At 39.0% G+C, this 13651-nt stretch overlaps 2 protein-coding genes across 2 annotated transcripts; both read left to right on the top strand.

The window, feature by feature from the left end:
* The first annotated feature begins 5919 nt into the window (after positions 1-5919).
* LOC146526106 (uncharacterized) lies at positions 5920-7293 on the top strand. Its single transcript, XM_085168014.1, has one exon. It carries the CDS (start codon positions 6441-6443, stop codon positions 7206-7208), a length of 768 nt encoding a protein of 255 aa, XP_085024140.1. The 5' UTR covers positions 5920-6440; the 3' UTR covers positions 7209-7293.
* A 5027-nt stretch (positions 7294-12320) lies between these two features.
* mespaa (mesoderm posterior aa) lies at positions 12321-13347 on the top strand. Its single transcript, XM_085161413.1, has 2 exons — positions 12321-13109; positions 13261-13347. Exons 1-2 carry the CDS (start codon positions 12444-12446, stop codon positions 13345-13347), a joined length of 753 nt encoding a protein of 250 aa, XP_085017539.1. The 5' UTR covers positions 12321-12443.
* The last annotated feature ends 304 nt before the right edge of the window (positions 13348-13651 follow it).

Raw genomic sequence — 13651 nt, 5'->3', positions numbered from 1 at the left:
GAAAACCTGGAGAGAATCCACACAAGCAGAGAGAACATGCGATCTACACACAGAAAGGCCCCGGTATGAATTCAAACCCATGACCTACTGCTGTGAGGTGACAATGCTAACCATGGAAAAATAATAAATAAAAACTTGGAGACTTGTGCAAGACATGGACTGGTTCCCATAGTAGAGAAATAATGTAGGTTATGTGCTTGTTTACATATAAAGGAGAGCTGAGATCCACATAAGCAGTCATTCATCTATGAAGATGTGGGAACTCAAGTATTTTGGGCTCATTAGCAGCTCCACCCTGAAGTACATTTCCCATTTCCCTCTGTTTGTTTATCCTCATATAATAAGCAGGGATAATGCATTTTGGTGTGACGCAGACTACAAGACCTTTATACTACAACAGCTATAAGGAATAAGAAGCATATTTAAGGAATAGGTTGGCCAGCCATGTCAACTGGAACAGTGATTATGAATCTTTCTGAAAACTGTAACAGAATTTCAAACTGCTTTGATTTGAGCTGCAGGTGTTTTCAGTTTCTCAACACTGAGCTCCTTAGTGCTCGTCTTTCCACTCCCTGATCCATCTCAGACGTCTGTCCTGCACATCTTCTGCATACAAGCTTCAACGTTTTATAATGAAACAGGATATTTATTTATGTTTTATTCAGACACAATGTGCATTTATCATCATCGCACTAAAGGGCTCACTTTTCACTGTTGTCCTGTTGCCAGAGGTTAATCTTAATCCTCAGCTTCATTTTGATTCACCCTGCAGAAGTGTCCCAACTCTAATGTTACATCTCATTTGATTTAGTCACACAAAAACAAAGCAGTAGTCACAGGGGGGGTTGTGTGTCAGCGCTATCAGTCTTATCTTAGTCTAGGCAAGAAAGCAAATAAGCGCTTTTCTCAAAATGTTGAGATATATAGACATTTGATATAATCTGACAATGTACAAAATACCCATAAGAAAACATTTGACAATAGTGTTTTGCTTGGCAGATGAAGGTGTGCTTTCAGTGGGAGGTGCACTCTGAATATAAACTGTGACACAGTGATGAATACTGGCAGAACATTTAAAAATCTGTTAAGAGATAAAGAAGAAAGATACAATCAGCATGGCCTTCTTAAAAAATGTCATTTGAATTTATTTCTTTGGTCATGTAAACATGATTTAAAAAAATGAAATTATATCTTGCTTATTTTTTAATGTAAGCATTTGTGACCTCTTCATTCGATTGTTTTCTAGCAAATTGTTTTCTCCTTCAGGTACGATGACTGCGAAAGGGAGCGGAAAAAAAATAGCTGTTCCCATGTCAGAGCCAGCTGTGTGATTGTGGGGAACTAGTAAAAACATGGCAGCACACAAGTGTGAGCAAGTGCCAGTAGTAGGAGGATGTGTTTACTCTGGCTAAGGTGTGAAAGATACTCTGCTGATGTGTCTACCAGGCTTATCAGAATGTCTCATGGCTGTAGAGGCCAGTGAAACGTTGTCTCTGGAGCTAATATTTAAATTTAATCTCGTACTGACTTTTGCGCAATTCGACCTATTTCTGCAGCCTGACAGCGTCTTCCTGCTTGGAGAAGAAGTTACCTCAGTCGTGTTGGCCAGCTGGATTCTTTGATGTTCTGTAAACGTCACTTTCTAACAACTAGATGAAATTTACTGTGCACCTCTGGCTGACCCCTCCGGTTCCAGCACTGTTTCACACCTAGGGTGTAAAATGTGCTTGGCATGGCACATGGCACCTCACCCACTGACACACACACACACAAACACACACACACACAGAATCTAACAAAATAGCTGTTATTGCCGCATTAATTTGGGACACATAGGACTAAAGTGATACTGCTTTTCACAACTTTGTTTTTTGCTGTTTAACTGCCTCTGTCAACTCCATCAATGCCATTTGTATAATAATGAGACCTCAGAGTTAACCTGTGAGCTCTCTAAACCTATTATAACTAAAGCAGCTGTGGCTCTTGAAGAAAAAAACAGGCTGACATTTTTTCGGCACATTAGAGTTCTTCATCCTCAGTCATCATCATCATTTTCTAGTCTCTTTGTAGGACTCATTTACTCCTTTGGCGCCCTTGCATTGCAGCTACATGGGTGTCCACACAGAACCATGAGTGCACCCTATAATGACAAAATGTATGTCATTCAGACCCAAGCAAACCCCCACATGCCCACAGTAGCAAAAAGTGTAAATCTAGGTTTATAATGCCTTGTGGATGTCCATATGGATAGTTGTAGACACCACAGATAAGTAGTTACTCTTATAATATTAATTTACAGTCCACTTGGGAGGACTGACTTGCAGTGTAGTGTAGACCATGATTGTGAAACATGCGGCCTGACACCCAGAACCTCAGTTTTGTTTCCTGTGAAGTTGCATTTGATTGCTTTTGATTGTTGATTGTTTTTAAAATGAATATATTTAGTATGTTTCGCAATTGATCTGCAATTTAGGTAATGCAGTGATTCTTGGAATTTAAAAAAAAAAAAAAGGCTTTTAGCCTTGACCAAATTTAGCAAAATGTTTTTGTTCTGTCACCCAAGTGAATTGTGTGCACTGCCACTGCGATAGCTGATACTCATGTTTCTGCTTATAGAGCAACATCCATTGCATATTCTTGCAGACTGTTTCGAGGAAACCTATTTTAAACTGGAAACTGTAGCAGGCACTGCGATTTGTTTTTAGGTTTGAACATGTCTAACATCTCTACAAACAGCGACGACAACAACAAAATTCCCCCCAAAACCAAACCTATCCTCTATCAGTCCAATGATATTGTGCAATTTAATCTTTCTTGAAGATATTTGGTGTTTCACAGTGAAGGAGAAATCACAGTAAGACTACCCTGACCCTGAAATTTTGTATCTGAGTATCAAGAGAACCTGAATTATCTAAAACCCTTGAGAGCCATAATAGTCGTGAACTACAGCGTTGTGCACAGTGATATATTTGCAATAAAGTTTTCTTTTATTGTTGCTCCTGAAATTAGTTTCACATCAATGTGATAAAAGTCAAAATAATGTAGTTATGCAAACTATTTTGCTATGCATGTATGCTTGATTTCTACCGTGTTCTACAGTGAATCATTAAATTTCATATCTCTTATCTTTTTTTAAATTTTTTATTTGCTATGTCACTACCAGAATATCCAAACAATGATGCTATAAATGATGTCAAACTAGATTTTAGTCCAAGCAGAGGGAACACCCTGGAGGTCGTGGTGGGGTTGAGGGAGGCACAGACAGGTGGCAGGCAGCCCAGCCTCTGAGCCTTCTGTGGGTGGGCATCCACCCAGAGGTGCCAAACCCTCAGCCAGGCTCTCACAGCCTCACCTTGCTCAGAGTGACTGGCAGGGTCGAACAGCGGGTTCAAACCCAGTTCACTCTGCCCGCAGCCTGACATAGCACATACCTATCCATCACTTTCTGAGCTCAGGCCACAACAGTGTCATATTATACACTTATGTCCTTTTATCTGTCATACTTAAGCCTTCTGGAGCTTCCAGCCGTTCAGTTTTCTAGTCAGAACAACTGAATGTGCTCCCAGCTGGAGGGCACTGTCTACAAACATGTATTTATTTAATTACCTGCTTTACAGCATGCCAGTTTTCCATCAAGGAGAATACGCCATTGTCACAAAGCCAACTGGAAAGAACAGAATTAACTGCTGTGTTGAACAGGGTTTGGATTTATGACAGCTTTGATGTTTAATAGATGATTTAATAAAGAGCAGACAGTCCAACACAGACAGGAAAGACAAATTGCCTCCTAGCTCAGAAAAGGGGATGCATCCAACTGGAAAATGCTGTGAAAAAGCATAAATGCACAGACTCAGCATTCACAGACAATCAGTAAACATGTCATGTTGTTTTTTTAGTGAAGTTGTACACTCAAATAAAGCCTGAATGTTTTATTATTTGGAATAGGTTTCAGATTTAAGATGCCATATTTTTTTAAGACAAGAATGCAAAATTTAAAACTTTTTCACTAAAATGGGAAATTTATCATCTCTGTTATGTTCTAAATCTACCCCATAAAAAGCCCTCAGTAGGGCAATCATTTTATTTAAGGGGACAGAAGGCACACCGGTCTCCCCTTTGGGAGATATGAACTGGGGAAATGTTTGCCTTCTCTTTAAATATATTGGAACTAAACTGTGCTCACCTGGCCTTGCTTAAAGTGTACAAACACATAAAAGTAAATTTCAAAAACTTGACAGAAATGTCTCTTTCCAAAAATCTTCCTTTAGTTAAAAATCCACAAACTTACTGTGAGCCATTTAATGGAGGAATTATTTCTACCAGCCTTATCCTTGAAGAAAAAGCCATGTATCTATATGTGTGGAGAGTTTGTGGGTCTCACCCATCTCTTGGTTGGTGATGTGTAGTGGAAAGATAATAGTTCGTATGAGAAACTGTTCACAGTAAGATTTGTGTATTATTCTAAGTACATTAGCCAAAATTTCCAGAAAGATAAATTCTGTTTAGTTTTTCAAATGTCTTAATTTGGTACTTTTAGCAGCATAAATCAAGCATAGTTTCTCAAAAACTTGACAACTCACATCAAAATAATGGAAATTACAGACCAGAGGAAAAAATAGAACACTTAAAGGGAATTTTGGGGTGAACTGTTCCTTTAATACCGAGCTTTTTCCAGGGAAAACACAGAAAGACTGGGGACACAGAGAGGTTACCAGCGACTATATTTTCCAGCATTCCTGGTTCTCACTGCTGAGGTGTGAAGTGACGCCTTCAGACTCATCAGTTCCCATGAGTGTGAAATAATCACACCTCAGCTTTAACTGGATAACGGAGCTTCATTAGGCTCCATTAAACCTCATTATATTTGCATTTTAGCCATTTAGGACATAACTTTTCTTCCTTGAAGCACATAAAACAAGAGCAGCGGTTTCAGTTCACCGATCGAGGTAAAGACAGAAGAGGATTGGTGCTCACGCCTGATTTGCCGTGACAATAAAATGATCACACAGGTGAGAAATGGTGGGATGTAAAATGAAGGAGATGAAGTGAAGAATAATGGACGCTGTCAGGTTCAAGGCTAGAGTGAGGTGAGGAGAGGCAAAGACCTGTTGAAGCAGCACATCCACATTTTAAATACATGCCACACATGATCAAAACAACACACAATCCCAGACTCTCGATTTAGCGTTTTCATTCTGCACGCTAGCTTTTAATATTTTACTTAATGTCATTCATTAGTGTTGCGTTTTAATAAAGTCATAAACAATATTCATACCCAATTCAAACCCTGCACAGATCAACCTGCTACATCTGACGTCGAAATGAATCAGATAATAGGAGCAGTCTAATATCTGGGCTTGCCTCAACTGGTTTAAATCCATAAAACATGCATTTAGGCATAAACTGCACTTCATAGAAGAATTTAAGAGCTGATCACACAGGGTGTCGGGGGTTTACAGCCTCATGCAACATATTGCCTGGTTGCTGAAATACATGTTTAAGTGTTTGCATTATAAAAACCTGTTCTGAATGTAAATCTTGCATGTTACTACCAAACTGTAACTAAAGAAGAACCCAACTTTGGAAACCCTAACCGAGAACTGAAAATGGAAATGGAAAGCTAAGTAGAAACTATAGTATCAGTACTATAATAACTCTGATGTTGAATCAGATTCAGAAAATGTTATTGTTTTAATACTATCTATCTTTAGTACTATCTGTCGTGCAGCTGTTGAAATTCAGCTCGTTGATAGATATTTGCTAATAATGGATCAGAATCCTGATTAAGTTCCACATACTTCTAATTTATAGTAAACGTTGACTTTTCTTGGTACTTTTGCAGATTAGTGTGAAGTACATAACATCCATCTTCAGGAGCCAATGTAAAAAAACTGTGGTTAAGTCAGCATACAGGCAGGTTTTTCTGTATCGTATATCATTGCTTTATTTCTGCAGTGTATGTCTTCTTCACACTCTTCTGTCATATTGTTGAGTGCACTGACCTTTTCGCATGTTTGCCTGTGCGTGTGTGTTTGTTAGCAAGTGAATGTAAGAAAGAGAAAGGAGATTATTCCAAACAAATCCCTTAAACATGTGCAAAATGCATCTGGCCCGCTGCAGGGACAAAAAGCCAAAAAAACCCAAAATCTGTTTATTGTTTTCAGAAGGAGTCAAAATTCACACGTCGACTGCTGTAGCTGAGCTTTCCCAGATTCAGAGAAGAGGGAGAACCAGAGGGAGAGGTACAGAGACAGGGTCCCACTCATGGTGTGTGTGTGTGTGTTCAGGGGCAGCAGCCTCTGCTTAGACAGTGATTGTGAGAATCTGTGGAGGTGTCACTTCGCACCTCTGTGGCCTGGCCTGGGCTTATAAAGCACTGGAGCAGAACTGAGGAGCACTTAAAGCTTTCCAGTCACACTGTTGAGCCCCTTTAGCACAACATGGATACCTCCTCAGTTCCTCACCTTGACTACAGTCTGCAGTACCAGTGGTTCTCCGACTCGGACCTCTCCAGCATCTCCTCCCCAGAGACACTTTCTCCTGTCCACTCCATGGACTCCAGCCTCTCTCCTAGCTACCAGCAGCTTCCACAGTGTACTCCCATGGGAGCCAAGACCGGCTATTCCCAAAGCCTCAAGTCCTCACCGTGCTCCTTGTCCGGACGTGGGCGCAGGACTGGGAGGCCCGCTCGGATCCGGAGCAAGCAGAGGGAGAGCGCCAGCGAAAAGGAGAAATTAAGGATGAGGGATCTGACTAAGGCTCTACATCACCTCAGGTCCTACCTTCCACCTTCAGTGGCACCTGCCGGACAAACTCTGACGAAGATAGAAACCCTCCGACTCACCATCCGCTACATCTCCTACCTCTCATCCCAGCTGGGCCTCAGCGAAGAGGTGCTGTTTCAGAGGAGGGAACGAGCAGACACCTCAGTCAGTGACACGTCATCCACTGACATCCTCAGCTACTTCCAGAGTGCTTCCACAGGAGGACAAGTGACTCAGATGCAGAGCCAGAATCTGATCCAGAGCAGCCTGTACCCAACACCATGTTATAGCCAGAATACTGTGCTGCATTCTGGGAATTGTAGTATTGGAGTGGATCAGCACCACAGACCATACAATGAAGCTCCCCAGAGAGATATGAGCATGGACGGTATCCTACAGTCGCCTCCAGGGCCACAGCCTTCCTGTCAGGTTTGTGAATATTAAATCAGTCACATAATTCAGAATTCACTGTTTGTACAATAATTTTTTTGCATGTTTCTAATACTAATATATCTTCCACTTTCTTCAAAACAGATGTGTGGCAAAGACTTCTGCACCCCGCTGGTTCCAAGGGAGTATTGGGGTTGAACACTCCAATCTCTGTGTGATCAGAAAAAGACAAAAACTTTACTGTGTTTACTGCCTCACTGTGAATCAAGTTATTTATTTGAAATAATCATTCTAATTCTATCTTTTATTTATTTTCTCCTCTGAAAAATTCCATGTAAATATTGATATGACTAACAGTTATTTTTCTATTTCTCTATACCACTATTTATAATAAACCATTTAAATATAAAATATCTTGTCCGGATTCGAAGCTTCTCTCGCATGATACACCAGTCAGTTTCTTTCATTCACATTTCATGTGCATGGATGAGGTGTGCACATGTGAAAAAGGAAAGACTGCGATAACACACAGCTAAATAAAATATAAGTGAGTACACTTTTGAATGCACTTTTGACTATAAAAAAACAAACATGTATGTTTGTGGTTATATTTTGTGTCCATTCTTGTATAATTTAGTATTGAGAAACTATATTAAACATGTAAAGCAGCATGGAGCTCTGGGGATTTACCAGAGGGCGCCCTCTGCTGGTAACAAATACAGAGGAGAAGAACCCATCTCCCACACTCATTTGTAGCTGTAATACTTTGAAAGGAACACCTCCACAAATGTGAATTCAGAATAAAACAACAATCTACTGGGAATAATAGAGGAAAATATCGACAAACTACTTAACCAGTTTATCTTAATTAAATGTGAGGCTGCATCAGTTTGAGTTCTCTCCTACAATTCAAAATAAATATGAATCATTGGATTGTCAAATACTATAATGGCAAATATTATCTGTGTTAGTAAATATATATATATATATATATATATATATATATATATATATATATATATATATATATATATATATATATATGTGTGTGTGTGTGTATGTATGTATGTATGTATGTATGTATGTATGTATGTATGTATATGTGTATATTCAATAAAAATATATACTATTTCACAGAGCTTAAAAAATAATTTTAAGCTTTTAAGCTCTTTAATATATTATATTATATTATATTATATTATATTATATTATATTATATTATATTATATTATATTATATTATATTATAGCACTGGTTGAGCTTACATTCATTTGGGTTCAGGATTTGTTTGTTTCATTTCAGTTTTGTTTTGTTTTTTAATATTTAACAAGTTTTTATTATGGTTATGGTTAAGTTTTTATTACTTAAAATGTTATCTGTAGGCTTTTTAGGTATTATAACATAGTAGATATTTGCCACTAGCAAATATAACTCATATATAGCATTATAGAAACATAGAAAGTCATATACATGGCAGGAACTCCAGCTTCCCCCCATAGTCTAAAAACATGCATGTTAGGTTGATGTGTCATGGCTGTCTGTCTGCGTTGCCCCTGTGACATACTGGCAACCTGCCCAGGTTTACCCTAAGCCACCTGGGAAGGCTCCAGCTGGCTGCGAAAATTAATTTAACTTATATTTTTATAGGGATAAGTATGTTATGTGAACTGTGCCACATTGAATGGCATTTATAGCCTTAACTAGTTTGCAAACACATACAGAAAAATATCAATAACATAAAAAGAAAATGATTTCCATAACAGCACCTCACATCTTCCAGTAGATGACAATCCATAAATAATCATTACTTTTCATATGGATTCATTTCTCTTTTATTATTTTAGCCGTCATCTTCAAATTGAATCATGTTATCTTCATATCTTATTTACTTTTGCTCTTGTATCACTCTGTCATCATTTTTTAGGTTATGATTACAGGTTCAGTCATCTTACTTTAGTGCAAACACACACATATACCTCAGAAACTAGCCTTTCCAGAAGCCTCTTAAAAACGTCTCTGTTGGGGGGCTAAAGTACTTGAAAAATCTCCACAACATGTCAGAGATCAGTCTCTGTGACTGGTTATCTAGTTTTCTTTTAGTGTATCTTTGTTAATGGGGCACTGCAAACACAGAGAGGTTCGTGGCACCACTGAGTCTAGACTAGGATCCCTCCCTGCTCTTTCCCTTTTCTTTCACCTCATGCCCTAATTACCTGCTAAGCCCACTGAGAGCACTTTAATATTCATAGAGAATAGTGGATCTGCATATCAGGCTGAAGAATTAGGCCCCAGTGTTTCATTTGCCACCTACATGTGCTTCATTTGATATGCGAGCAGTAAGCCTAACACAAAGCTTAATATTCTCACTGAGGTCTTTCATCGTGGTAGAGTTAATAAACTCTGGGCTAAAAGGGTTTGGGATGAAAGGGTTAGCACCGCTGTGCTGATTATTCACTCATTACAAGTGAGTAAACAACATCAGAGCTAATGTGGATTAAGAGAAGGAAGATCCTCTTTATCACCGGCCTGGGAGGGAAGAAGACAGTTGACAGCCGGGGAAAATCTGCAGAAGTTCAAAATGAAAAAGAAATTAATGAATAAAATGTGAATACAGAGTTGAAGCGAGTTCTGTCAAAAAAAAAAAAAAATATATATATATATATATATACATATCTTTATAAATAGCACATTTGTGTGCTTGTGCTAAAAAAGTAATTTGTATGTAACAAGAGCACTGGACCAGCTGGTAGTTCATTCAATATGTAACAGAAAATCATGAATGAATAATAAAACATATATAAATCCAAACATATGTAAATGCAACGTTTCTCCCACTGAAAATGCTACGTCCAGATGAACAGAATCAACTTTTGGAGATTTACTAGATTTATTAGAGATTTACTTAACTGGATGATTGAGCATGCATCAAGACATAAATGCAATGTTGTTTTTAACGGTGACTCGTGGCACAGGGTCAAAGGTCATTGTCTTTTCCTCAATAACAAATAAAAATTCATGAGGACTTCATGATCAGCCCCAATCAACAGAAATTTAAAATGCTTTATGTAATGTGCTGTAATGAAATTACAGTGTTCTGAGGGTGAACTGCAAAAAGTACATCTAAAATTTAAGGTTGCAACTGTGCCAACATTATCTTCACATGTGCATTTGCCGGTATGTATGTGTTTTTACAAACTCTGTATGCAATTTTACTTGTGCCAACCTGTAGTGCTTCATTATGAACGTTGTCCTGAAGTGTTTTTGTCTTGTCTTTGTTATTTGATTACTGAGTCACTGATTTCATCACCACCACGGCCGCCACATAGATTTTGTTTCAATGGAACTTCAATGAAATCTTCTACACGAAATCCCAAGTATTGTGCTATATTCCACAACAATAAGGACAGGATGGGATTCATAACACAAAACTGCAAACTGAAATTTAAAGATCATTGTTTTATCATGTTAATAACTGAACTGAACTGAACTGAACTGAACAGAACGGTCTGTCAGCATAATTTTGTCACTAATTTATTATGCACCTGTCTGTACTTATTGTGTTGGTGAATGAGGAAAAATATTATCCAGAGAAATCATAAATATATAACAGTGGTCACAAAATAGAATGAACCAGTTGTTACAGCGTCACAGAATTTTCACCTCTCCCGGACTTATTCCTTCTTCCAGCTGTGGACTTTAATGTCTCTTTGATCATTTCAATATAGCTCAGAAACTTTATTTCTAAGCAGATCTGATCACATTAATATAGCATTCATAGTTTACCCCGTTTTTGGGAGTTCCAAATATATCCACACTTCAGCGAATGATAAAATAAGATGGAAAACACAACAGTAATTTATGTGAAACACTACAACTCCTGCCAGTGATGTTGTGATGGTGTCTTGCTTTGGATTGTGGGATGGCATTATTCGCTTTCTTCTGGAATGAATAAATACCGACACTCTGTTCATCTAGATCAGATGTCCAACTCATATTGTGGCTGTCACTTTGATACTTTATTGTCCCCTCATTAGGAACCTTCTTAAGCACAAAAGACTGCAATGTTTAAGTGAGCTGACTAGCTTAGTGTCTCCTAAAACCCTTTGAAGCTTAATTAATTAAAAAAAATCAAATCAAGTTTCAAAATAACCAAAGTTGACCAAGCTCTCAAACACATTATTCAATAGGCAACATCAGAAATATGTACAAAACAAAAAACATTCAAAAGTAAATGTAAAAAAAGTGTTTTCTTTGAATTAAGGTGGCTGTTTTTCTTGGGGAAGTGTGTTGGTGCGAAACGGGTTCACACTTCCTAGACATAGGTTTCACCTCTGCTGCAGAAAAGGAGACAAATGTGACGCGTTGGTTTGTGGGAACACTGCTCAGGACTCAGATCCACGGTTCATGAGTGAAAACAAAACCCACCAATGGGCAATTAGTGAAGGGATGTGATTGTGTGAATATTATGTGTTTGTAGTTATAGGTGTTATTAAGCATAATTAAGATGAATTTCAGATATATACTGCACAGCAACATGAAGAAAATATCCACAATAATATCATACCTGTTTTTATTGTCTTGGCATTAGTTCTTGATGATCCACAGTTTTACCTTCCAGAAGCACTGAGTACTGCTGCTGTCCAAACAGCTCAAGGTGCAAAATCCTCACACCTCACAGCTGCCCAGACACACTTCTTCCAGCCTGACCTCTGTTACCACATGCCAGAACTAAAACCAGTTAGTAATACACACAACAGCTACATCATCAGCATTTTTTTTAAAGTAGGATCACATTTTGAATGGTCATTCAGTGAGCATCCATGAAGCAGAAATGCTGCAAGTGAACATTTTTCCTTTTGTGGAGAAATTGAGATGCGTTTTTGGTAACATACACATTTGCTGCTTCCAATCGGTGCCTTTGAGTTTTTTAATAAAATTCTAAGATTCAGAGAAGAACCTGTGACCCAGGTACAACCCCAGTCGTGCCAGGGTCATGTTCCCAGGCTGTGAGAGCATATAGTGTGAACCTGTATAGTTTATAATGACCACGCAAGTTGCCAGGTTACACCTTGTGCTGAAGCATGCCAGATTCCCATGGGACCCCCTAGCCTAGGTGTCATCTGTGGTCCCAGAGTTTCTCAGGACCAGAGGTGGCTGTCAGAGGTGCAACCTCACACCTCCCACCACATATATGGAGCAGCCTCCATGTACCTCCTCAGTATCCTCTGCCTGCCTTACCAGCAACATACTAACAGCTGACTTCCCAAAGAAGAGCCTACAGCAGCCACAATGGAGGTATCCTACTTTTCTCCTCTCCCACTCCAGGAGAACTCTTTCCTCTTTGACTGCGAATCTCTGTTAGAAAAATCTCTGGCTTCTGATCCTGCCTCAGACGCTGGTTACAGCAGCACTGGCAACAGCCTGTCTCCTACTTCCTCTGTGGACTCCTTCTGCTTCTCCCCTACTTCCCTCCTAACATTTGGAAGTGAACAAGATCCCTTGGACTGCTTAATCTTTAATACCCCTGCAGCACCTCATCTCACTCACCAGACTCCACTCTGCTCCAAATCCTCTTCTGCAACAAAGAAGTCCAGATCCAGGTATCCGGGTAAAAAGCGCCAGACTGCCAGCGAGAGGGAGAAGCTGAGGATGAGGGATTTGACCAAGGCTCTGCATCACCTCAGATCATACCTCCCACATTCAGTGGCACCAGCTGGCCAGACTCTGACCAAGATTGAGATTCTGCGCCTCACCATTCGCTACATCTCTTTCCTGTCAGCCCAACTGGGCCTCAGCGAGGAAGTGCTGGAGCAGAAGAAATCCTCAAACTCAGTGGAGCATACCCAAACCTTCAACAGTTTCCTGGGTCAGCCAGCAGCCAGTTACAGTCCCGAAGAGCCGAGCTGTAACACCACGAGCAAAGCCCAGCAGCCCTTTCTGCAGAATTCATATCAGGTATGTTAATATAATAAATATAACACATATTATTGAAAAAATATTTTCTATAAAGATTTGCAGCACAATTTTTGATTACATTCCAAAATGTTCTCCAACATGTTAAAGCTAAATGAGTTTCTAATAAAAAAAACCTGTCTTCTGTTGTCAGGTTCCAGGTGGAGTTTGCTTGAATATCGAGCAGTACTGGATGCTACAGCAACAAAACCAAAATGTCACCTTCTCTGGACTGTGTTGAGAGATGTGGTGATCAATCCACTGAATCCTTTTCATTGCAACAATGACAAGATTTATGCACAAAACCTCTTTTTCTTTTGTTATTTTTAACAAAATATGTATTCTAACGTTTTATTTTTGTATATAGATCTTTGTATTTATTGAACTTTCATATTGTGAGCAGAATAAACATTATTTATCAAATTAATCCTTGCTTCTTGGATTATTGGTGCATTTACTTTTGGCATCATGAATGATGTAGACTTGTAGCTTGCCTGCCACTTCCTTCCTAAACAAACACTGCGGCTGCAGGACAATGAGGTGCT

This window comes from Neolamprologus multifasciatus, chromosome 1, assembly GCF_963576455.1.
Source record: "Neolamprologus multifasciatus chromosome 1, fNeoMul1.2, whole genome shotgun sequence".
In the NCBI taxonomy this organism is placed as follows: domain Eukaryota; kingdom Metazoa; phylum Chordata; class Actinopteri; order Cichliformes; family Cichlidae; genus Neolamprologus; species Neolamprologus multifasciatus.
The sequence above is the reverse complement of the archived record's forward strand: the minus strand, read 5'-3'. Positions and strand labels throughout refer to the sequence as shown.